The sequence below is a fragment of the Eutrigla gurnardus genome, assembly GCF_963514095.1.
Source record: "Eutrigla gurnardus genome assembly, chromosome: 11".
NCBI classification, from domain to species: Eukaryota; Metazoa; Chordata; class Actinopteri; order Perciformes; family Triglidae; genus Eutrigla; species Eutrigla gurnardus.
The window spans coordinates 25,408,287-25,434,821 of record NC_139925.1 but is presented as its reverse complement, the minus strand read 5'-3'; the positions used below and the strand labels follow the sequence as shown (position 1 = coordinate 25,434,821).

Below are 26,535 nucleotides of genomic sequence, written 5' to 3'. Positions count from 1 at the left end.
GCTGTCAAAATGATTCATTTGTGGAATTAAGACTTTTTTAACACATAAACGCTGTTGGCTCTCTGGAGGTTCAAGTATTAAAAAAAAGATGGAACAATCACTAAACATACATCCTTATAAAACTACTGCTTAAAACTACAGCAGAGTTACAGCTGTACTAGAGAGTGTCCAGTAGAGAGAGAGAGAGAGAGACAGAGAGAGAGACAGAGAGAGAGAGAGACAGAGAGAGAGAGACAGAGAGAGAGAGACAGAGAGAGAGAGAGAGAGAGAGAGAGAGAGAGAGAGAGAGAGAGAGAGAGAGAGACAGCTGTGAATGTGGCAGTGTAGTGTGTGTGCAGCTTATTTGTCAGTTTATAAATGACAGGAACAGTAAAGGTGGGCTGACCTTTAAGGTGGACCAGCACTATTTCCTTGAAGTGACAAGCTGCTCCTCTGAGTCTCTAAACTTTTTCGTCTTTAATACTTATTTTAACTGTGTAACTGACAGCATGTTAAACACGTACTCTTCTGTTTGTATCAGGAAACACAAAGTTCAATGTTTTCAAAGTTATTGTTACAACTGTAATGGTATTATTAAGTACTGAAATACCAGGTCTGATAAACAGCTGTATCAGTGCATTAGTAGAGGCTTCACATTCTGGTGCATAAACGCCTTCTGTCATTTCTCTTTCCGTTTCCACAAAAATATACAGAGAACTTTTTGATACATTTACAAATGGTAAATAATCAGATTAAAGGTTGTATCAGCGATTCTGGTTGCCCTCACTTCCGTTGCGAGATCCAAAACAAACAGAGCCAGCTAGCCCCTCCCTCCCGAGTTTTGAAAATGATCATGGATCAAGTATAATCAATTAAGCTACCCTGTGATTAATCTGATTAAAATGTTTAATCGTTTCACAGCCCTAATATAAAGTATATGCATGTACACATACATACACATAAATGTGTGTGTGTGTGTGTGTGTGTGTGTGTGTGTGTGTGTGTGTATATAAAAATGATCACTTACCGTATCTAATAAGCACTTAATAAGGTTACAAATACATATGGTTAGTCAATTCAGTTTTGTATCATTAAACCTTTCACTCTCTGCCTCCACCTAGTGGTAGTATTAAAAACACCCTGTTGCAGACAGTGAAGCACACCACTACTGCTGCTATGCATGCAACAGATATGCCCAGCTGGAAACACATGATGATCACAGAAACAATGCATTTATAGCAACACATGTCAACTTGTTTTAACTGCACTGAATTAATGTTACCTCTCATAGGCCGATATATTTTTATGACATTTTTTTTTTGTATATATTGCAAATATATCCATACTGTTTGTGTAATATACACTGTGTGTATATAACATGCCTATTCAGGTTCAGACTCACCAAAGACCAGAGCCAGACCATGAGACGTCCCGACAGCAATCACACCCCCTACCGTCTAAACACAAAAAATAATCAGCTTAGAATTGATCAGAGGAAGTCAGGAAACGCTGAACACGAGCATAACACGGACGAAACAAGATATAACACTATAAAACAATATCAAACAGAGCACACACAGACATGAGTAGTTGCTCTCAAGTTACAGTCGCTGTATTCTCTGTGAGCTGCATTTTTATAAACTTTATACAACTTTGCTCAGTTGAATTCATTGAGGAATAAACTAATACTCACTATAGCTGTTGGCAGTCCAGCATCCACTTTGTCCTGAGGAAGAGATACATTTTATCATTATTATTTTACAGACAATATACACATACAATTTACTTTATGATCCTTGAATACATGTATAATTCTGAAGCTACTACTATTTACAGACTTTAGTAAAAAAAAAAAAAAATCAGCCAAATAAAATCCCTTTTAACAGCGAAACTGACAAAATAATTATTACTCGGCCCCTCCAAGAAGTCGTCCTGCAATTACAGTAATTCATCTATCGGGGCAGCTGTGGCTCAGCGGTAGAGTGAGTTGTCCTTCAATCAGAATTACAAAAAATTACAAAACATCGAAAAACATTGCAACAATTGCAATTCTTTTTTAAAGTTGCAGTGAAATCAGGCATTTAATGTATTGAATTAATTTGAAATAATCCCCAACGAAGCCTGCAACATCCTGGAGGGACTGATTGGTTTCTATGAGTCAGTTTGTACTTTAAGACCCTGTTGGGACCTCCCGATTAGGACTACACAATGCGGCCTACAAAAGCCTACACATGCGGCCAGAACAAAGGGACAAAGGGGATTAAAAACTACACCGCCATTCTAGTTTCACGTCTCACCTAGGTGAGAAGTGCAACGTCACACAACTGGTGCCCTATTGGCTGACAACCACAGATACCACGGGGGTCCCCAGCAGCAGCCGTGAACTATATAAACCAGCGCCACCTCTTCTCTTCCTGCTTCCAACCTGTTTCCAACGTGCTTCCAACGCGCTTCCAACGCAACACCACGTTGCCACGGGAGGCGACCCCTCCACCAACAGGAGGTGGACACGACCCCGCAGCACACCGCAGCAACAAGAGGAACCAAGCCGGTTCCTGCCTTCCAGCTACCAGACGCTGTCTGAAGTAAGCTGACTAAATCGCCAAGCCGCGATTATTTTGCCGCCCGCGGAAGAAAGAAACACGAACTGTTTTCTTTATTCGAGTTTGATCAACGAGAGGAAACACGCTCCGCTCTCGTCTGGACTAAGCCGACTCATAACGTCCCCCGCTGACGCCGGGGCCCACGAACTACTGCCGCGTTACGGAACGCCGTCATCGCCAGGACGGACTCGCAACCTACGCAACGACACCAGTAAGAGGCTATCAGTCTGGGCAGAGACACAAGTTTGATAGTGTAGGATGTGCTTGTAATTCTTGTTAACGTGTTTTAAGTTCTGATCGTGGACCGCCGAGTCCGGTGCTTTCCGTGTTGTATTTGAATGCTGATTGTGTACCCACGCCGCTGGGTTGATTTCTGTAAACAGTGTTTGTGACTAAACCTTAGCCATATTTGCAAGCTCAGTAAGCGTCACCACACGCCTCCTGAGCCTTAGAATATTGCGCGCGCATTCTCCCCCTCTCTTTGTTTGTGTCCCGTTAACACACACACACACGCACACACAAACACACACACACTCCACGTGTGTCTCCTTCTGTAGCTTAGTTTTGTATGTTAGGTAGTTAGGTAATAAGGCTTTGTTAACTGCAGTGTTATTGATTGTGATCATTATTACTGATTTTAATAAATCTTATTATATTAGAACTAGCGGTCTCTTGTACTTGTTGTGTATATGTCACTGGATAACAGCAGGTTGTGAAGGCTAGTGCTTGAATTTCACGCCCTTCTTAATTGTTAGATTGTTTTTATGCTTCTATGCCAATGATCACGATGATTGGCATGTGAGTATAAAACCTTTATATTGAGACTGAATACAGTTTTAGGTTATCTTTTCCCTGATCCCAGGGTGGTGCCCCGTTTATTCATGATTATATCATGATAATATATTAAATATAATTATTAATACCGATAATCATATTGACATTAATAATTAGCTGTTGATAACCAAATCTGCTCCTGCTACAACCCCAACAACCCTCTTATTTTAAAGTCATCAGACAACAGCAGAAGACAAGCAGAAACATCATCAAAGACAAACAATATGAATGATTAGGACATTATTATGACAAACAGAACAGTTTTTTTCCTTCATCATTTAATTTTGTTCACATCAAAACTGAGAAGCTGTACTAGTTATGGCCAAGAACAGTCCAATCTGTGTGTGTGTGTGTGTGTGTGTGTGTGTGTTTCTCTTACAGCAGCAGAGACGATCTGTGCAGAGATGCCCTTCAGCAGGCTGTGTCGAAGAACCGACCCATGAACGGTTGCATTCAGATCCACCGTCCTCCTCTTTCTTCACACATGTACGTGTACACACGCACACGCACACACACACACACACACACACACACACACACACACACACACACACACACACACACACACACACACACACACACACTTTTTAAATAAAAAATAAAATGTCATGTATATAGCAGTGAAGGGGATATCTGCTCAAGACAAGACAATATTCTATACAATAGCAACATTTCATATTTCATATATTATGTGTGCAATAATGTGAACTCAACCATTCAGGCTGTTTTTCAGGTTGTTGTTTTTTTTTACTGCAGCCTATTGGTGCTGCCGTGGTACTGTACATTTCCACTAATAAACTATTATGTTATCTTATATCAAGGAGCCTGAGGGCCATATCCCAAAACCTATATAGTGGATTAAGCTGTGATTTTCCAGTTATCCTGGCTAAATTTAGGTTAGAAGTCACTGCGTTTTTAACAGTTATTCCATGTTCTTATGGATGTTGCCTTATTTTTGTGAAACTGCATTAAATACTACAGTATAACATGCACTGAAGCACACAAAAGGAACTTCGATTCACAGAGAACATAAAGTACAGGCCGCTCAATAAAGTAGGTTACACACACACACATCCTTGGATAATATAATAATGACTGTTTCAGTTAAGAGCCATGGTGAGTAAACGTATATTTTTAGGCTTCACATTCAGCCTCGCCTTTTCTGTTCTCTTCTTCTGAGGTGTCACAGGAGTGTGTGCGTGCGTGCGTGCGTGCGTGCGTGCGTGCGTGCGTGCGTGCGTGCGTGTGCGCGTGCGTGCATGCTTGCCGTTTGAGGTGTGCAGGGTCTCCGCTGTCAGAGCTGGCCAGAGAGGAGGTGTCACAGGAGTGAGCATCCATGTTGTCTGTGTTCAACACGCAGGTATCCTCCAACACAAACGGTTCCTCCTCATCCTCCAGCTGCAGACGGAACACAGGACAAGAATAACAAACACCCATATTAATAAAGAAATATGAATACAAATACACATACATATATGAAAATGAACTATTTGTTTCTCATCTCTACATGTATGGCAGATATTAAAATACAGTCTCTGTTAAATTCCAACACGGGCACGACTCTAGTTAATGAGGTGGTGATTAGGTGATCCAGGATGGAACATGGCAGCTGGGGTGAAGTGCACAAGGAGGACGGTTGGAAACAGACTCCTCTAGGTCGGACCGAAGTCCTGCAGAGCCGGAAACAAGCCCTTCATAAATGAGAAGCAAAGAGGAGCCAGGCTGAGGTTCGCAGTAGAATACAAGAATCAAGGACTGGAGTAAGGTCATCTTCTCTGATGAGTCCAAGTGTCAGCTTTGCCTGGTCGTCTAATGTTATACACATATACAATCAGGTGTTCCATCACTTCCATGGCCACAGGTGTATAAAATCAAGCATCTAGGCATGCAGACTGTTTCTACAAACATGTGTGAAAGAATGGGTCGCTCTCAGGAGTTCAGTGAATTCCAGCGTGGTACTGTGATAGGATATGTATATATATATATATATATATATATATATATATATATATGTATATATATATACATATATATATCCTGGTACTGTGATAGGATGCCACCTGTGCAACAAGTCCAGTCATGAAATGTCCTCACTCCTAAATATTCCACAGTCAACTGTCAGTGGGATTAGAACAAAGTGGAAGAGATTGGGAACGACAGCAACTCAACAAGAAGTGGTAGACCACGTAAAATGATGGAGCGGGGTCAGCGGATGCTGAGGCACATAGTGCACAGAGGTCACCAACTTTCTACAGTCAATCACTACAGACCTCCAAACTTCATGTGGCCTCCAGATTAGCTCAAGAACAGCGTAGAGAGCTTCATGGAATGGGTTTCCATGGCGATCAGCTGCATCCAAGCCATACATCAGCAAGTGCAATGCAAAGCGTTGGATGCAGTGGTGTAAAGCACGTCGCCACTGGACTCTAAAGCAGTGGAGACGTTCTCTGGAGTGACCAATCACGCTTCTCCATCTGGTAATCTGATGGACGAGTCTGGGTTTGGCGGTTGCCAGGACAACGGTACTTGTCTGACTGCATTGTGCCACGTGTAACGTTTGGTGGAGGGGGATTATGGTGTGAACTCTGAATGCTTCAGCATACCAAGAGATGTTGGACAATTCCATGCTCCCAACTTTGTGGAACAGTTTGGGGACGGCCCCTTCCTGTTCCAACATGACTGCACCAGTGCACAAAGCAAGGTCCATGAAGACATGGAGGAGAGAGTTTGGTGTGGATGAACTTGACTGGCCTGCACAGAGTCCTGACCTCAACCCGATAGAACACCTTTGGGATGAATTAGAGTGGAGTTCACTTTTATTTATATAGCACAGTTAAAAAGACCTGTAATAGTCATCCAAAGTGCTTCACAGAGCAGAGACAAAAGCAAAAAGAACACATGTACAAGAAGCAAGAAAACATGCATATAATCACACATATTCACATACAAATGCATGTAGCACATGCACATATACAAACATAGGTGCATACATACACATGCACATACGTGCACTGCTAAAATAGTCAGAAACACTGGTGCAAAAACAAAACTAGGCTGGATTAGAAGTCCCTGTGGATCCAAAGGCCAAGGTGAAAAGATGTGTTTTTAAAGCACACTTAAACCTCTCTATGGAACCCGCATGTCTAACATGTAATGGCAAGCTGTTCCAGAGTTTAGGAGCAGCCACAGAAAAGGCACGATCGCCCTTGGTCTTCAATTTTGATCGAGGTACATCCAACAACAACTCACTGGATGACCGTAGATCTCTGGCTGGATTACGTACTTGTATAAGTTCCGCCAGATATAGAGGAGCCAGACCAGTTAAAATCTTAAAAACAATTAATAGCACTTTAAAATCAATCCTAAAGCGGATGGGAAGCCAGTGGAGGGAGGCCAGAACAGGGGTGATGTGGTCACGTTTTTTTAGTGCCAGTCAAAAGGCGAGCAGCCGCGTTCTGCACCAGCTGCAAGCGGCGGAGCGAGCTCTGGTCAAGACCAACATATAACAAATTACAGTAATCGAGCCTGCATGATATAAAGGCATGGATGACTCTTTCCAAGTCATTAAAAGATAAATAAGGCTTGACTTTTGATAAAATACGAATTTGGTGAAAAGACCCTTTAACTGATTTGTTTCTTAAAATCAAGGTTGCAATCAATAGTTACACCAAGGCTCTTAATTAAAGGAGTGGTTTTAAGAGCAAGGACATCCTGACCATCAAATGAGAGTAAGCAACCTTCTGGAAGGCCAAATACAGTGACCTCAGTTTTATTTTCATTTAGATTAAGTTGACTCAGGTTCATCCAGTTCTTGACGTCGGCAAGACAAGCTAATAAAGATTTTCGAGGATCCTTAGAGGACAACTGAAGAGGGAGGTAAATCTGCACATCATCTGCATAGCAATGGAAAGATATGTTGTGCTTACAGAAGATAGATCCCAGTGGCAGCATGTACAATAAGAATAATAGGGGGCCTAAACATGTGAGGGGGGCCACAACAGAAGAAAAACTGCCCAACTGCACAGAAAAGCTCCTATCAGTCAAGTATGACCTAATCAGCATGAGGGCTGACCCTTTAATGCCCACATGTTGCTCCAGACGTGACAGCAGGGTCCTATGATATACAGTGTCAAATGCTGCAGTTAAATCCAGGGTCATTAGCATTGCTGCACATCCTGAGTCAAGGGTTACACAAATGTCATTAAAGACTTTAAGCAGGGCGGTTTCACAGCTATGACGCGGTCTAAAGCCAGACTGAAATTTCTCGAAAATGTGATTCTCCTCCGGAAATGATAACAGCTGGTTAGCTATTACCTTCTCCAGCACTTTAGATAGAAATGAAAGTTTGGAGATAGGTCGGAAGTTAGAAAGAAGAGTGGGATACCCCGCTGGTATAACAACATGGCCACAGGAACAGATAGAGAACGCTGATATCAAGACAAGAAGGCTCCTCACCATGCATGGAGGGCTTCAGCCCAAGTCCTGCACTCTGAGACTGGACATTAGAGGAAGAAGGGAGGCCACGATCCAGGACGAAACCATGTGATTCAGTACAGCACAGTGTAGTAGTCAAAGAGAGTAGTATGTACTTGCCTCATTAAGGATGCTCTCCAGTGTGGGAGGTGTGTCTACCTGGGGAATGTCAAACTCCTTATCATCAATCTGAAAACAGAAGTATTACATACAGAGAGTTAGAAAGCAGCATCTGTTTCCTCTTGGTTGTGTGTCTGACTCACAACTTCCCATTAACAATATAACCATGAGTCAGTTTTTATTCTTATTATATATATTTTTTAAAGTAACCAACATTCAGTACTGAAAAGAGAGCTGATAAGTGTATCGATAAAGAACCTAACCGATAAGAAGTATCAATAAAGCAGTAGTATAAATAAAAAACTAAGACTATCTATCCCTTGCACCGAGTATGGCTCTTACATTTTTACACTTCTTACGATCAGATCTCCAGATCTTTAGATGATACATCTGCATGTGGCCATATTTGACATAAATAAATTACAAAGAAATAATTAAAGCTGAAGCCAGTGATGAGTGGGCTGTCATTGGTGCAGAGTTCTACAAATGTTTCTGCATCTTAAAGACCTCAAATCATGAATTTAAAATGAACGTACAAAACAACATGGCTGAAAAAATGTTACTATGTTGTTAAATATGACAGCAATGATCCCACCAAATTTAGTGAACATCAAAGGAACTTCATCCCAACCCTGGTGTGCGTTCATTGAACCCGCTGATGACGCCGGAGCCCAACCACGGCACAACTTTGCCAGTTTCCCCCCAAACAATGTGCAACAGAAACATAACAATAATCTCCACAAAAACAAGAGGTTCCTCACGCTTTCATCATTCAGCCCTCATGCTCGGTCTAGGGAGGTAGCAGGAAAATGACCATTGAAAATGTTTCAGTTCAGAATTGATGAGTCCTCTGATTGTCTCTTCTCATCAGCCTGATCGGTGGCCAATCAGGTGATATTCGCACCAATAAACTTCAGCAAAGTCAACTTTATGCATTCAAGTACAAGACGACTACAGATGGGAGAATAGGATCGCAGCTGCTTTCTTCTTTGAGACTCTGTAACTCTTGAACACTTCACCATGTGATATAGTTTTGTTTTTGTGTATTTTTCTTATGTAGCAAAAGGGACTACAAACTAAATTCCATTGTGCAAATTGTACAATGACAATAAATGAAAATGAATTGAAGTAAACTGGAGATCTGTCCAGGGTCTGCCTTCGCCCTCGGTGGACGCCTGCAACCCTGAACAAGATGAGCAGATACTTTACTACATAGCAAGTAGGTTCATTCATCAGTGTGGAAGTGTGACTGGAAATATCAGACAGCATGTACATACTTCTGCACTTATTACATGTGATAACTCTTGTATGACACACCATGTCCGAATCAACTCCTCTTGCAGGTTAATACACAACGGGAAGACGGACCTGAACGCATCACTTAACAACTAAAGCGCTCTTACTTTTAGAAACACTGCTGAAAGTGACTTAAAGAAATCACGTTATTAATTCACTTGAAGCAAAGCTAGTGCCAGCATTTTTGGTTTGAATAATATTTTTGTTTTGGCGTGAGCACGAGCTGCATGGTAAACGACGTTACTAGATCACGTGATAAGTTCAGACTTCAGGACAGTGAAAAGGACTGACGTTAGTCTGTCAGTCACATAATTAAACCCCAAAATAGCAACAATGGTGGTGTCATCTGAATATAAATGAAATATATAAGATAAGCCGCTTATCGTTACTATGAAATAGTATGAGAGCACAGAAACGCCAGTGTAGAAGTCTACGGGAGAAGCCAGCATGCTAGGCTAGCTGGCGTCATGTACCTGTCACAAGCTAGTGTTGTATTCGTTAGTAACGGCTCCTTTAGCAAAGAGGAAAGAACCGTTTGGACCATCATGTGGTACCGAAAACGGAGAAACAACAGACTGCTGCGGAAGACTTGAAGTGAGTTCATTCCCGCTTTCACTCAGTTGGCATCGCCATGACTAGATTAGGACACGTATGAGTCTCACCGCGTCCATCTCCATCAGGTTGAGCTGCGAGGAAGCGGAGCGGAGGCTGCGGCTGTCCGGAGAATCCGACATCGCTGTGTTTACGTGCACCACAGCTCGCCCAAAAGCTCTGGCTCGCCTGGATCCCTCTGCGGTTCCTCCGGTGGGAACTAGATTAATGACACCTTCCGGTTGAATTTTTCAGAATAAAGTTTCTTTACCTAGAGAACTCGCATAATTTGAAAACTTACTATAATGTGTATATACATTTATATAATCAATACACACACACACACACACACACACACACACACACACACACACACACACACACACACACATTATATATATATATAATCAATATATACACACATACATTATATATATATATAATCAATATATACACACACATTATATATATTATATATAATATTATACATGTATTTACATATTTACACGCACACACATATATCATTAATATGTATAACATATATGTTATTTATTTTTGATTTATTTTATTTTAAATATATTAACACATATCTATATAATATAATACAAATTATAACCACTTTTTAAATATATATTTATGGCATATATTGTTAATTAGGTGAACACAATGAGGGGTTTAAAAATATATTTTATTTCAGCTTAACCTTAAAATTACATTTTTACTTTCATGATATAATTACTTCATTCTCAGTGACTCAAAAAAGGTGGTCCTTATACAATCTAATCCAATAAAAAAATTCAACACAGATTTCCATGATAACCCATGTGTAATGATCCGCTATGCGGCTGTTATTTCCCCTTACTTATCCTCTCCTTGCTGTCAGTCTTGTGGGCGTGGCTACTCCCTTTCTCTCCCTCCTGTTCAGCACCTAATGAGACACACCAGGCTCTCATCAGTGCCAGCTTATATACTCCAGTTGCCTGGATTGTTCCTTCTGAACGCAAAGAAGAAGAAGAAGATTGTTCCCTCTTCTCAGTGGTACCGAGCTCTCTGGACATTTTCTTGATCTTGCGTGTTGCTGCTCTCTGTATTCATTATTACCTGTGCTCTGTTCATCTCCAGATCCTGTCCACCAACCACGCTCCAGCCTGCTCACTCACCTGTCTCTGCATCTCCAGCCACAGACTCTGCCACTTACCTTCCTCCGACGTCTTCCCTGAAACGCCAACAATTCCTGTGCTTTCTAAAAGTAAATCACTTCCTGTTTCATTCAAAAACGTGTTATTCTTTCTCTATTTTTGTGTTCAACCTCTTGGTAAAATCACAATAGTAAGGTTGACAAACTTTTTCAGGTTGTCCATATGAACATGCGACAGTATATTCCCTTGTTGTGTCCTAAATCACTCTCATTCACTCTCTATTCACTATTCAGGGATAGAGGACTATTTTGAGGACTATGTAGAGGTCTATGTAGAGTACTAAGGGACTATATGGAGAACCATTTAAAGGACTATGTAGACGACTAAATGGAGGACTAAAAGGAGGATATAGAAGACTATAGTATAAGGGACAATATAGATCACTATATGGAGGACTATCATCATACGTCAAATAATTAAAACATGTCAGATCCAAATTCATATATATATATATATATATATATATAGTTATATATATATATAGTTATATATATATAGTTATATATATCAGATAATTTGTTGTAATTTAAGTTCCCCTGTAAACAGTGATGTCACCAGTATGTCTTGGGCTTTTATTGTGAAAAGGGAGGATGATAGGAGCTGCTGGAGGCAATAAGAGTATTTCCTAAATGAATAAATATATTCAAAGTACTGTGTTATGATGCTCTTCTAACACTACATTTAAATGTATTTATTATTTACAAATTTTCAGTGATTTCTCTCAATCATTCTATATTGCTTGGTTAGTGAGTTCTCCACTGCTTTTCCAGATGAATTGTGGGATACTCTGAGTCCACTATATTGGGTATAATAATTCTCAATTTACATTCAGTCAGAACTACAACATGGATAACTCACTATATAGTGAGGAGTGAGTTTTTCCACACAGCCACTAATTGTGAACGTTTACTCCTGTGTGAAACATAACTTTGGGGCTGTGAGTCGAAAAATAAGGAAGGAAGTGGAGAAAGGATTGAAGAAGGAAAGGAGACAAGGACGCCCCCCGACAGTGTTGGGTCGCGGCCTGCTGTGTTTCTTCGACTCCGTTCACCTCCATTCACACAGTAAATAAAAGCATGGAGGCTCCGACTCTCGGGATCTAATACCGAGCAGCGGGGGGTAAAGAGACTGCCGCATGCGCTCTCCCTTTCACCAAAACACACAGGAAGGAAGGACGTCGGCGTCCGACGCTTCGCCACTTGGATTTAACTCGTTTTCCGTGGAAGAGAGGATTGTAGCTGGAGACGGGAGCGGGGCAGCCCGCCGTGCCGAGCATGAAGCGGACGGCTGTAGTGGCCAGGCACAATGGCCTCGTCTCTCCGCTGGGGAACAACAACTCCGGGGCTTCGAGCATCGTCTCACCGCCACAGCCGAGAGCCACCGGTGTCTCCGCTTGTTCCGACGGCGGTGCCGTCGGGGGGATGGACGGCCTGCTGGATTTCTCCAAAGGCCCCACCGTCAAAACCGAGCTGGTCTGTAAATGGATTGACCGAACTTCTTCGAGACAGAGGCTTGGGCGGACGGCGACATCCGTCTGCGACCAAACTTTCAGCTCCATGCACGAGCTGGTCGACCACGTCACCACCGAGCATGTAGCAGCGGGGCTCGAGACCCTCAGTCACGTCTGCATGTGGGACGAGTGTCTGCGCGGCGGGAAGGCGTTCAAAGCCAAATACAAACTCATCAACCACATCCGCGTGCACACCGGGGAGAAGCCTTTTTCATGCGCATTTCCCAACTGCGGCAAGATGTTCGCTCGCTCCGAGAACCTGAAGATCCACACGCGCACGCACACGGGTAGGCTTCACGGTGGCGCGGCTCACACAGCGCCTCTGCACACATATAGGTGTTTAACGCCGTGTCAACACGGCAGCCTCAGTCCCGACAGACGAGAAAGAGGTTCATATATTGTTCCCAGGCTGCTAGGAATCCCCTCCATGTTTACGTGGGCTCAGTTCAGTTCCCTATCACATCCGGCCTTCATTGCTCCCTTGTCTCCTCGAGGGATCATGGGTAGAGCCGCAGCTCAGGAGTCATGCAAGGTGACAGGAAGCAGGACAAAGCAGCCGGATTGTGTGAGGGGAAAGGATGGGTGCACAACCAAATTGATTTGACGTGCACAACGGGAAGTAGTGTGTTGAGACACACGTGGCCGTAGTTATCATGTTAATTCCCGTCTGCATGAACACAGTTGTCACGGATTGTCTTGTTTAAGAACCCGACAATCACTGAGGCCCGTTTTCTGACAGCTGATGTAGTTTGAAGTTAACTGTGTTGTTTTAAAAAGTGATCTCTGTCAGTGAGACTGTGCTGCTTTCTACTGAGACACTTGGTCAGGGAGATGGATGATGGAGGATTCTGTCCTGGACCATGATTTTATAACAAAAAACACTTACAATAAGTTCATCTTGGTAAATAATCATGAATATGGTCACGAGTGACTTGAAAAAGCTGTTTAGTTACTTGTCATGGCAAATAACTGACAATAGAACCTGATTAAAATAAACACGGGTACAAAAATACATTAACAATGTATTTATTGTTTATTAGCCTTAGGATTTATGATCATCTTTAGGATTTTTCCACTAAAAAGGATTACGATCCGTCTGACTTATCTACCATATTTATGTTGATGATTATCAAGATAATATTGTGAATTGCAGTTATTTTGGCCAGGTTATTAACAACATAACATTTTGAGCATGTCGCCCCGTGTCTATTCAAATGTTTATAAGTAATGGTTAATAAATAATTTACTAATGCAATATAGATTGATAATAAGAATAATTACTCTTGGGTTGCCAGGTTGGGAACACCCCTTGCCTTTTTTAGTATGATAATACCACGATGCTTCAGTCTCCGAAATAACAACCAAGAGTCAACTTGGCATGAGTTATATGAGCATGATTATCCTGATTCATGATATTAAACCGATAATCATAACAATATGCTCAAAACTTTTTTACATGTTTTTGGGGCGAAACAGTCAAATATTCTTCTTAAAACGTATGTTTGTATCCTGTATTTTTTTCAAATCAGGCTCTTTCTTATTTAGGATTATTCTTTTATTATATTTTTTTTAAACATACAGTTGACATAAAATAGACAAAAGATGTAACAGGAAATACAAATAGGACATGTGAAGCATAACATGATGTGATATGCTTCAGCTTTTCTGTTGTTTTTGTGTTTGTCTGCATGTCAGGAAGTGTGTACAGTTAGTGTGGCATATATTCATGCTGTGTGAACAGCTGAAACCAGAGGTAGAAGAACACTGACCAGTAAGATTAATAGATAGATAAATAATTATAATACTAATGGGATTATCATCATCATCATCATCAGCGCCAATTATAAAATGGAAAGGAGAAGATAACATAAAAAACAATGACGATGATGATAATAAAACGGTAATCAAGTACAAATAAACAAGTGTAGCCCAGGAAGGAGGTTGGATGGTGCTAAATGGGAAAGAGAGAACCTGAATGCAGGTCAGATTTATCGCAGCGTTATTAAATTAGAATATAATAGCTTTCACTTGCTAGACCAATTAACTAGCAATGTATGTTTATGTAAACACATTTTAGCTCTATTAGATGCCAATGGAGTCATGATTTAGCTTTTGAGTAGCTCTTAAAAGTGATGATAATCTTTTTATTTAAAAAAAACACAATATAAACATTGCACGTCACCACAAGAAGTAATCCTGTTTAGGTCCAGGGTCACACCAGGATGCTGCATGCATACCACTGTACACTCGCATACATGTGATGTATGGTTTATGATGACATGGGAATATGAAAAACACTCCCGTTACAGTTGACTATAAGAAATGCATCATTCAGAGTGTGACTGGTTGAAACTTGGTATTGTCAGTTTTCAAATATAGCTAAATATAGATAAATATGATCATTATTAGCTCCGTTCCATCGCTAACGTAACGTTGTCTTACCTGAGGGGTTTTATCCAGCGGGATGTGTAACACAATGCAAAAAATTATTTTGCCTCCCGTCGTTGACGACGGTATATATTGTTTCTGAAACAAGGTTGCATGCTGGTTCACAGGAAGGGGCGGGTCTTAGCCTCTATAAAAACTAGTTGGCGTCCCTTCGACTGTAAACGTGAATGGTGTCGGTTGTAGAGCGTGATAACAGTGAGTGTGATGTTTGTGTTGCAGGTGAGAAGCCATTCCAGTGTGAGTTTTGTGAGCGACGCTTCGCAAACAGCAGCGACCGGAAGAAGCACTCGCAGGTCCACACGGCCTCCAAGCCCTACGACTGCAAGGCCCTGGGCTGCACCAAGTCCTACACCCACCCCAGCTCGCTGCGCAAACATATGAAGGTTCACGTCAAGTCGTCACCTACCTCCGAAGCCCAGGACGTGTACGACTCCATCCCCCATCAACTCCAGCAACCTCATCAGGCTCTCCTCGAGCCCCTCGACCTAAAAATGAACCGCCTCTCTCCCTCATTTGCCAATAAAAACACTCATTTTCCTCTTCTGTCCAACCACCAATTGGATATCGGCTCAGCCAGCGAAGTTGACCACAAGCTGCTGCTGCGGAGTTCATCTCCGATGGCGATGCCTCTGGATCTGTCTCTGTCAGGCCTGAAGAGTCAGCTGGCCCAGAGGCAGCAGAGCGCTCGGAGCCGGCGGAGGAGCCAGCGCTCCGTCAACCCGGCTTTACCTCAGTTGTCTAACATTAAGGAGTGGTACGTGTGTACCAGGAGTACAGCGCCACACTTCCCTCTACTCCACCCGGACCACATCAAATCAGAACCTAGCGATGACGAGTACGTCACGTAGGACGGAGGGGATGTGGACTTGAAGAACATATGTTGTCAGACCCAGGTCAGGCCAGAGATGCTCTGTGGAATCACAGTTGCTGTACATTTCCAGAACCAGCAGTGGTATGGTTCAACATCAGTGGCCCATCGCGGATGGAGACGGCTGTGATCAGATGATGACTTTTTACTCTCTAATACAAAACTCCACATCATCACTATCTGTGGACCAAACATCTATGGCTCAAATGTTTGCCAGAAGGGACATGAGGAATTCAAAAAAGAAAATGACTGCAAGTGATCCAGTCTGTGTCAGCTAGCTAACCTGGACTAACAAAAGGGATGATCTTGTACAAATGGACCAGGGGATGATGGGTTCTGCTCTGCTGGCTGTGAGAGAATATGACGAGGGTACACGATGACCTCTAGGCAGACAGATTAGCCAAGAGCTCCATCTAGATGAAGCAATTTCAAGGGCTACATTGACACTGATGGCAAGTGGTTAATGTTAACCTGAGCTCATGATACACATTAATAAGACAGCAGGTCCCAAACCAGGAGGCACACAGGGTGGACGGGTGTGCCTGTCATGCTGTGTTTACACCAAACGCAAAGGGGAATCTTGGTAAATGTAAAGACGCGAATAGATGGGAGGCACGAGTGATGAGATGCAAATATGCAGATTCCACGCACGTTTAAATATTTAAACTCGGGTGCGAAATTTGCATGACACTGTGTCACAAAACCGGAGAAACCAGAGACTGTCTGTGGTCCCCCAGAGGTCTAGATAGTAGCTCACATTAGTCTAGAGACCAGACTATGTGGAGAAACCAGAGACTGTCTGTGGTCCCCCAGAGGTCTAGTAGCTCACATTAGTCCAGAGACCAGACCAGACTATGTGGAGAAACCAGAGACTGTCTGTGGTCCCCCAGAGGTCTAGATAGTAGTTCACATTAGTCCAGAGACCAGACCAGACTATGTGGAGAAACCAGAGACCGTCTGCGGTCAAACAACAAGGTCTCTGCTGTATTTATGTCTAGATGACCTTATATGGAGTGTTGATGGAGCAGCTATAATGTTAGCATAGCCTAGCACCCATCAAGCAGACTCCATTCACAAAACAAGCATTTTAAAAGTAGTTAGCTTGACTTTACTTTTTACTGATCACCATCATTATGGAGTTATTTCAGCATCCTTTTCATCTTGTTATTGATATCAAATCCTAGCTAAATAGTTTATTCTGGGTCATCCAGCTGTAGTAAACCAGCTGATGTGTGTCTAACTAGATCCAGTGGATCCAGCTTGGTGAAATCCATCGAGCACCTCTGGATGATGTCATTGACTCAGTGTCTGGTTTCCTGGTGGATCTGTAGATGTACAAAGCAGCACTAGTGGTGATTTCAGCCGTGATGGTTGAAGCCTGGTTTGTGTCTGTGGAGGGAAGCCCCGCCTCCTCTCTGACGTGTTTAGTGCGAGTGATGCAAGTACTCACTAATGATCCCGCGGTCAAACTTGCATGTGTAACAAGAGGCGACGATTCTCTGTTTGCGTTTGGTGTGAACGCACCTTCACGGCCTCGGTCTGTTTTCAACAAACTAGTTCGACAACCTCAAGGTTTGGAAGCAGCTGATTCTGATGCTGTTCGGTGACCCTACAAGCACTTTGTTTGAAGCAAACTGAGGTCTTTACTTACGAATCATTGGTAGTAACTTGTTCAGAAGTGTTTTATGTGTTCACAGTCTAATCCGACACAGTAGCCAGCGGTAAAGCTGCAGTTTTGAAGACCGTGACACTGATCAACCTCTTCAACCCTATGGACCTCTCAGTATCTGTTTACACTCCATGTGCAATTTAGTCAAGACCACGAGGTTTTTCCAAAATGACCATATATGTCATACACATATTGCGTTAACATGAAACGTGTATTAAATGATGCACAAGACATCTAGTATTCTCCCCTTTGATCACCATGCAAAGTGGCATCTTGCTTTTGGACTCAATGTGAGCGTTGATGAATCGAGGAAAAGAGTGGAATGTATTGTGTCAGATTGTGCTTGAGAAAATGTCTCATCTCTGTTGGATGAGACTGCAGTGAGAACACTTTAAATGGTTGACGAGTGACTTCATATCAATGTACATTATCCATCCACGAGTAGGTCATTTCAAGCTGGCATGTAAGAAAACCTACCTGAAGCCGAGTGTTTAATGTACAATGCCACAGGATTTGAATGAAGATGACCGTGTGGGTCTGCCTGTGAGGAAGGGTCTAAAGGTGTAGATTGGAAATTAATTTTAACGTTCATCTTTGGTTTTCTCTTCCAAGAAATAAGTTTGGCTCATGTGGGGTTTGTTTCAACACTTTTACTCTTCTTTTCCCCGACCTGTTGATGTGTACGCTTGTGTTTACTGACAGGACAGCCTGCTCTCTGAGAAATTACGTTCCCACACAATGACACAGGCTTGTGAATTACGTTTCAAGGAAAATGTATTTTGTCATGGATTATGTTTGGGGCGAGTCACATATCAGCGTAAAGAGATAATGGTGGATGGGTGTTTTTTTTTTTTTTTTGTAATTTTAAGCCAAAATGTTGTTGTTTTTTACTAAACCTAACAAATACTTTTGTTGCCTAAACCTAACTGTAGTTTTCTAGCGTGTCCTCTGCTTTGTTTGTAAACCACGTGTTTGAAACCTTTTGAAACTGTGACGTTGCGGTCCGGAGAAAAAGAGTTGAGTTGTATGGGAATGTAATTTTGTAGGAGACAGAGTTGGACAGAGACGATGGACGAAACTGCAAATAACACTCAAGATGAATGACTTACAATACAAGTGATTTAAAAATTGTGAATCTCACTTTCATTCAGGTCTACTGGCGACAGAGCTGTTGAGTGAGTCATCAGTGTGGAAGTGGAGAGGGGAGGGGGGCGTGAAGAAGTGCACAGCAGACTGGACGGTGTCATGGAAGCTTTGATTCTCGAGCAATAATCTGTAGATATGAGCAGCGACGACTCGGCTCGTTAAGTTTGTATGACCTTCAGCACGGTGGAACGCCCTCTGTAGAAACACACCCCACCTACAGCTGTGATGGGTGGAGCTACCTGTCGGTGTGAATAGTTGTCTGTATGTGTTATCCCTGTGCTATCCAGGCCTCTCACATCTGAGCTCCAGCTCTCTGACACACAGCTCCCCTTTAATCTGCTGGGTTTGTGTCCCTTCTTCTTCTGTCAGTCAGGACGACGTTACACAACCAAACTACCGTCGAGTTGAGCCAACAAAAGCACTGTTTAGGTTTAGGAGAAGCAGCCTGGTTCAGCTTACAGCTGAGCTGAACTGAAACATGTCTTCTTCACCCTTTTCCATCACATCCCCGCTCATACTGTTCACCTATTTAACAACATATGCTGACAAAACAACAAAAACTATTTCTTTGTGTCTGTTTATCAAAATCCCAAATCTTCTTCCTGGAAAACAAAATATGTTGCATGCTTACATCAGTGAGTAGCAAGTCATTTCAACCAATGATATCATGACCACGAATCAGGCCGAGTTACAGAAGGTGAGCTTATGTTTTCAACCATCCAACCAAATTCCTCCCGACGTGACGTCCCTCCTGTCTGTCCTGTTTCTCAGATAGAAACTCTGGAGATGATGTTTCCACTCCACCTTCAGTGAGACAAGTCATTACTTCAGTTAAATAAAGAGGTCACCTTTGTGTCAGACAAAAATCATAATGTTATGGGACTAAAAGATAATATTGGGAGAATAAATGTGTTGTCACTTGTACTTGTATGTATTTTTTAGAATAGTCTGCTACTGTGTCAGAGAGCTCTGTCCATGGATCCAGGGTGTCAGGGAGACGTTTGCCTTAAGTCAAAGTAATAATACCCTTAATGGTAAAATACCATCAGAATTGTAATTATAAAGTAAAATATTCTTAAAAAAATGAAACTGTAAAGTGTGAATAGTAATGTTTCTATTGATATCTAATTACATTTTATTGACTGTTGCCAGGTAAATATTTGGAGTAAAAAGTACAGCATTTCTTTCAGAAATGAAGTGCAGTAGGAGTACAAGTATAGCTCTAATGGTACTGAAGTACAGTTAAAGTCACAACAACTCTCCATGTTGTAGTCTTCATCTGTATCTAATAGTACTCACTCTGGACGTTACATAGTCACATGGCTTTTACAAAAAAGGATCCTAATTGACTTCCATTGGACTGGTTTCCGTGCTGAGAGAATGTCCCTGAACATGAAACCAGCACGTTGCATTCATCAGTGTCAGCCATGACACCAGGCCGCTACACAAGGATGATATCCCTGCAACCACAAGCTGAGAGAGGAATAAGAAGTGCCTTCTGATGAGATGCTGCCTCCCATACAACATCAGGCCACTTCCCAGTGTGCACCACCGGCTCCTTTGTTAAAAACACATGAACTATTTAAAGTACGTATGTTCGAGACACTGAAGCATTTAAGGGCCCTCTCATGAGAAGCTCAGCTGATGAAAGTGGAACAGACTAGTTCCTTGGAGAATCAGATGGGTTATCTTCAGGGTTTGAGTTATTTCATTTCTGGGGCTGGCAAAGTGAGACGGATACATGTCTCACTTTGCCAGCCCCGTCTCCACAGTAGAAGCTACGTGTGACACACACACATTGTATGCATACAAACTGATCTTTTTATTTTTTGTTGAAAAGCCCTCAAATTGATAGTTGGCACCATAGTGGCGTGGGGGTGTAGTGCAGCCCTTCATGATGCTTTACTACACGTTTGGGCTGCTCTTATTACTCGTCATGTCAAGCTATTTATCTTCAACTTCAATATGACTCCGTATGTGGAAGGGAAAATAGCTTTATTTGTAATTAAATGATTATGCTGCTGTATTCTCAGAGACCCCCACAGGTATTTGAGTTAGCTGCGTTGGAGCTCAGCTCCCTCTGGCTCCCCCTAACTGCAACACTGGGAAGTGCATGTAGGAGGAGGTCTGGTGGACGGGTCCAGGAACACAGGGCTTTAACCAGGAGACCGGTGGAGTGTCAAGTTAGAAACGACTACTTGTTTAATTTCCATAGTCATTGTAAGCCAAACCATGTTTTACTCAGTGACAGCAAACAGGTGATGTGTTTGTCTTGATTATTAATATGGCTAAAGTAATGAGATGAGTGTGAGGTCCAACCACAGCATTCATGCACCCGAGGAGCTCATTCTTGACCTTGGAAATACAATCCAGCCATTATCCGGTACCGCTAACAGTCACACCTATGAGCAATGTAGTCACTTATTAACCTAACCTGCATGTCTGTTGGAGGAAGCCATGTTGACACAGGGAGAACAGGCTCCAGAATGGCTCCAACCCGGGCCAACACTATAACCACCAACCCTGGGAAAGACCCCACACAGTCCCACCACGCTCCGTATTGTCCATTATTTTCTTGTCGCTCAGCATGAAAACATTGCCAGTAGGAAGTCAATTGGGATCCTTTTCGTGGTACTAAGGGTGGGGGGTAGGAAGGTTGTTGGGTCAGACAACACACGACTTTCAACCATGATGCCGGTGTTTGACACTGCGCCACACCAAGTGTTTATTTTGTTGTCTCAACCTAACTTTGGTTTGTTGCTTAAACTTTCTTTTCATTATTTTTTGAGGAGGACAAGACACTACACCCCTGCATGGACTTTAGAGCCCTAAATATTATCACCATAAAAAATAAGTAGCCTACCGTCTCCCTCCTGAAAAGGCATTTTGGCCACCGACGTCAAAGACCACCCTCTGGTTTGCTGCCAGCGCCCTGATCGACCTAAACTCCCCTCAGCCGCTGAGACTACAGAACACATAACAGGACAATTCATGTGCATGTACACAAATCAGATTTCAATTTTGTGACCGTTTCTTGAACATCAAGTTGGGCTTGTTAGATGGTCGCATGCTTCCGAGCACATAATTCAAGCCAACTAAATCAATAGCTCAGGGATTAATCGGATCAATAAATCGGTTGTAAAGTTGGCATATGCTGAGTTTTGGTGTGAGATCTATAATGTAATGGGCTCTGTCAAGGTCCTTCAATTAAACATTAAAATATAGTGTCACAAACTGACCATACTGGGTATATAAAAGTCAACAAGTATATTTATTTTTTGTTTCATTGGGTTTTAAAATAATAAGCCCACATTACTGGTTGGAGGCACTGGCAAGTTTCTTATTAATGGTGAGTAAAAAAATAGCATTTTTCATGCAGGTCCACTGGTTCCCAGCATGAGCAACAAAACAATCTATAATTAATTGTTCATTGAAATGTCTTTCTCATGCACAAAAATGTAATTTATTAAATAAACCATTTAAATCTTACTATTGTCTTATTATTGGTCTTTTTATTTCATTCATCAAAAACAGCATCTGTGACCATTTTCTTTTAACCACAGAAATGTCTTTGGATGCTTCCAGGCTGCAGCCAGGCCAAACGTATTCGATTATTATAGCCATTGATTTCTACACTGACAGAGTAACTACACAGTAATTATAATTATCATTACAATGTATGGAGAATTTTAGTTCCCAAACTGGAGGTCAGAACCTTCACAGTTCCTCGTCAGATAAATCTGCAGGGTCGTGAGATGATTAACAAGCAAAAGCATGTTCCTTCGACGCAGAGTTTAGTTATTTCAGACTTTGCTCTTAGCTTTGTTCTTTTAACTGCAGTTCTACTTCTACTTCTTCAGGACCCTTAAAACATTCAAATGACACAAAGGGAAATATACTCTTTTAACTGTTTGCATTTCCAATGCAAACAGTTAACATGATCATAGTGTTCACAGTGCAGGACTGGAGGGCTCTAAACCACCAGTACATCACTAGGGCCGTCTGCCAGCAGCACTGATATTTGTGACATGCTTGAAGAGATACACAAGGATCAGCTGATGAACCAGCAGACTGCAGAACAGCTTCTTTCCTCAGGCTGTTAGAGTCCTGAGTTCATCCTGAACCCATCACCATATATGTAGTTTGTGTTTCTGTGTGGATTTTTCTTATGGAGTAATGATGGGGCTATAATCTGAATTCCGTTGTAAATGACAATAAATTCAACCTTGAACTTGAACGGACAAATAATTACAGCCCTACATAATGCCTACACTTCGGAACAAAATGACAGATTCACTTAATAAAACATGCAGAGCTGATACAACAAACGTGTGGAGAGGCTATGCTATTTAACACTATCATTTCTCTTTGACAGCCTTTGGGATTATTTCTTTTGCTACCTTGGTCAATTTAGGAGCATCAGTAAAACTGCAAATTTACAATGTAAATGGTAAATGGCCTCATTTATATAGCGCTTTTGTCCAAAGGGCTTTACAGGAATGACTGACATTCACTCATTCACTCACACATCTACACACCGACGGCGGAGTCAACCACGCAGGGCGACAGCCAGCTCGTCAGGAGCAAGTAGGGTGAGGTGTCTTGCTCAGGGACACCAGGCACTCAGCTAGGAGGAGCCGGGGATCGAACCGGCAATCTTGCGGTTGTCAGCCAACCCGCTCTACCTCCTGAGCTAAACAATCTGAAGTGTCTCTTGTCCTCTTGCGTTCTCCGTGTGTTTCCCAGGTGTCGTGACAGGTCTGGTTTCCCTGCAGGTACACACTGCTGACAACACCCTTAGAAGAAAGAAGAGAAACAAGAAAATGCCTAAAAGCTGTTATGTAGTAGTTCATTGGGGCTTTCACGCTGAGATTTGAGGCACATGTTAAGTGTGGTCAATTGCTTAATGATGCTGTGACACCTCTCTCTTGATGTATTATCTCAGTAAACATTGTAAACATGAGTTTATGGTCTCCATCTCTAGTTTCAAGTCTTCTTCAATCCAGCATGATGTTCATTTAGTACATTATGGTCCATTTAGAGTCCACCAGACCAGAAAGCAGGGTATGCTTTAGGGGCGGGGCTACCTGCTGATTGACAGGTCGCTGTCACAATAAATACTACTTTATTGAGATTGGATGGTAAAATCAGCTGATTGCCTCCAGTCCCATGCGATCCTCTCAAGGTTAAGCAAGTACAGCTAATGAATATAATGATGGATAATGTGAAGCTAAAGCAGACTGAGGTACACACATTTAGGGGGCATTTCCCACAGTTACAAACATTTAGGTAAACAATCCTGTTTGTTTTACTGCTGCTACTTACTTGATACTTGATTTGTTGAAGTCAGGCTGAAACTGTGAGGTGTGGTTTTGTCCCTCTTCTCTTACAGACAAACTGCATTTAGAAGGAATCATTTCAAAGACATAGGGACACGAGGAACAGATAGAGCAACCAAACACTGTGCATATGGGAATGTAAGTGTTGTTTGATATGAATTGATCCTTTATCAGTTTTTTTCCCTTAACATGATTTTAGTACTAAAGACCCACTGTTGTTACACTAAGCCATAGGTTAAACTTTACTACTTATTCCTTACAAAACACATTTTGAACATATTCTCCTAGAAGCTGCACAGATTAAATTCATAATATCTTGTTTCTTGACAGAAAACCAGACAAAATATATTATGACTGTTTATTTCCAAATGATAAGGCTCTGTTCCAAAAGCTTTTTATTATCGCAGGTGTGACGAATGAAATGTTTAAATAAAGTTGAGAGGGGAAAAAAGGTGACCGGGGTTGACGCCTCTCTCTCCACCACTCCGGTCTCTTTAAACCTGCACGTCATCACGTCAGCGTGTGGCGGTTGAGCGTCAGTTTGGCAACATGGCGGCGCACAGGCTCTCTCCATCACTGAACAGGCTGCTGTTGGCTGTAAAGGTGAGCCGTTAAACGTCACGGTGCGGACGGAGCGCGAGCTCGCTGAACACATGACAGCCGTTTACTATCGGCTCGCGACTGACGTGTTAGCTGTTAGCTTAGCCCACCAGCTGGTAGGACAGTCCTCTACGTTCTTGAGGGAACAGGCACGAAGATAACATAAAACTCACTTACAAGAGACAATAACAGACAGAACCAAATGTTCATACTGGTGTAAAAGTGTGGCGGCTAAAGTTGGCGTGTAAATAACGGCGTCCTGTCACGTTAAATCAAGTGTGACTTTGATGTAATGTCACCCCGACCAGCAGGGCTTCAGACGGCTGAATGCAACTATGTCCAGTTAGGATGGAGCTGAACAGTCACAGTTATTTAACCCTGTTTAAACGAATAAGACATCACTGGACCGCTTAGTCTTGGGCCCAGACTGCGGCCCAAAACTTTTTAGGACTCGGTACTCGGCGTACCATACTCTAGTGTCAGGCTTGGCCGGATCAGCCCACTAGGGGGCCCTCAAGTTAAGACTACCTTTTATTGTACATTGGTTAAACATGTTTCTCGTTGTTTCGTGGAGTCATGTTATGCATGTCATACATAACATATGGTTCTATAACCATGGTCTGTTGCGTATAAACCAGTTTCCTTATGTTTGGATACAACTCAAGGGGTACACAAGGGGCGTAACTTTGAGTTGAACATCCTCTAGGGGGGTCAGGGGGCATGCCCCCCCCCGGGAGAAAGTTTTGAATAATTTCATTTTAATGCATCAATTTGGTGAATTCTGAGAAACAAAATATGACATCAATTACTGACCAATTTCTTACAAACTGCTGGTACTGATACAAATGTTGACATACTAAATGGGGTTGAGGAGTTTAGGCATTCAAGAAAAGATGAGAACAAAAATGACTAAAACACAATTAGTTTATTATTCATATTATTTTTCATATAATAATAATAATAATAATAATAATAATAATAATAATAACTAACTAACTAATAACTACTGAACTAACTTTTGTTCAGTAACATGATTTGACTCGTGAATGGTGGCACTGGAGCCCTAGCACTGGCTACCTCCTTTTGCTTTTTTCCGCGTGCTTTCTTCATACCACCGCTGATACTTCGTACACGTACGGGGAGAGACCGGGAGAGACAGTAGAGAAGCGCAGGTCCGAGCAAGGTGGGCGAAACCAAATCTCAGAGCGGGAGGGGGCACAGACAAACGTCACTATTTTTTACTGGTAAATTGAGAAAATCTACCACACTGTAGTGATTATAATGCCTAACATTCAATATCAATAATTATGATATCATATTGGGTGGGTTGTGGTGGCTGGTTTGGATTATTGGGTGGGTTGCAACCATCCCCCCCATAAATGACGCCTATGCGTGTACATCACAGGGCCTCGTGGCCCCTTCAATATTGACTTTACAGAGACAAAAAGACAATAGTTTAGACACCAAATGTGTTATTTATGTTTGAAATAGTTTAGTTTCCAAAAGAAGAATCCAATAAGTTACAATTGAAGTTTAGTCATACTGATTGTTTTACATTTAACCATTCCCCAGCTTGAAACTGCCCAAAATAAAGGTAGATATTAGCAAGCCATTATATTTTTTTAATAGAGATTAATAGGAATTGATAAGCAGAAAGCAGGTCAAAATTGTTGTTTATTACAGTCTACATAGTCCAGTCCTGATTTTACCCATGAACACACCATTAAAATCTCAGCATCATCTAGTGGACTGAAGTAGGAATTGTTACCAAAAGGTTTAATTTTGTATATGCAATATTAAAAGTTGATCAAATAAAAAATGATAGTTTGCAACAGCGTATCGATACAACATTGCCATACT

The 26,535-nt window shown here is 42.0% G+C and overlaps 2 protein-coding genes and 1 long non-coding RNA gene across 4 annotated transcripts in view; 2 read left to right on the top strand and 1 right to left on the bottom strand.

Moving 5' to 3' along the window:
• Positions 1–10,101, bottom strand: part of vps8 (VPS8 subunit of CORVET complex) — a 46,338-nt gene extending 36,237 nt beyond the window's left edge. The window contains exons 1-6 of the mRNA XM_084021604.1: positions 9,968–10,101; positions 8,010–8,078; positions 4,684–4,814; positions 3,796–3,892; positions 1,673–1,705; positions 1,382–1,436 (exon numbers count right to left, since the gene is read on the bottom strand). Coding sequence (XP_083877730.1) covers positions 1,382–1,436; positions 1,673–1,705; positions 3,796–3,892; positions 4,684–4,814; positions 8,010–8,078; positions 9,968–10,039 — 457 coding nt within the window. The 5' untranslated portion in view covers positions 10,040–10,101. The remainder of the gene's footprint in view (positions 1–1,381; positions 1,437–1,672; positions 1,706–3,795; positions 3,893–4,683; positions 4,815–8,009; positions 8,079–9,967) is intronic.
• LOC311021231 overlaps positions 1–16,812 on the top strand; it is an 86,838-nt gene extending 70,026 nt beyond the window's left edge. Inside the window, exon 3 of the long non-coding RNA XR_014597995.1 lies at positions 16,696–16,812. This is a non-coding gene — a long non-coding RNA (uncharacterized lncRNA). The remainder of the gene's footprint in view (positions 1–16,695) is intronic.
• The window catches only part of zic2b (zic family member 2 (odd-paired homolog, Drosophila) b), a 214,702-nt gene continuing 200,318 nt past the window's right edge, over positions 12,152–26,535 (top strand). The window contains exons 1-3 of one of the 2 annotated variants that reach the window (XM_084021665.1): positions 12,152–12,892; positions 15,273–16,660; positions 16,737–16,822. In XM_084021665.1, the coding sequence (XP_083877791.1) occupies positions 12,370–12,892; positions 15,273–15,901 (1,152 nt within the window). In that variant the 5' untranslated portion in view covers positions 12,152–12,369 and the 3' untranslated portion in view covers positions 15,902–16,660; positions 16,737–16,822. Of the gene's footprint in view, positions 12,893–15,272; positions 16,661–16,711; positions 16,823–26,535 lie in introns of those variants that run through there. The other variant, XR_014597993.1, reaches the window with a different exon arrangement.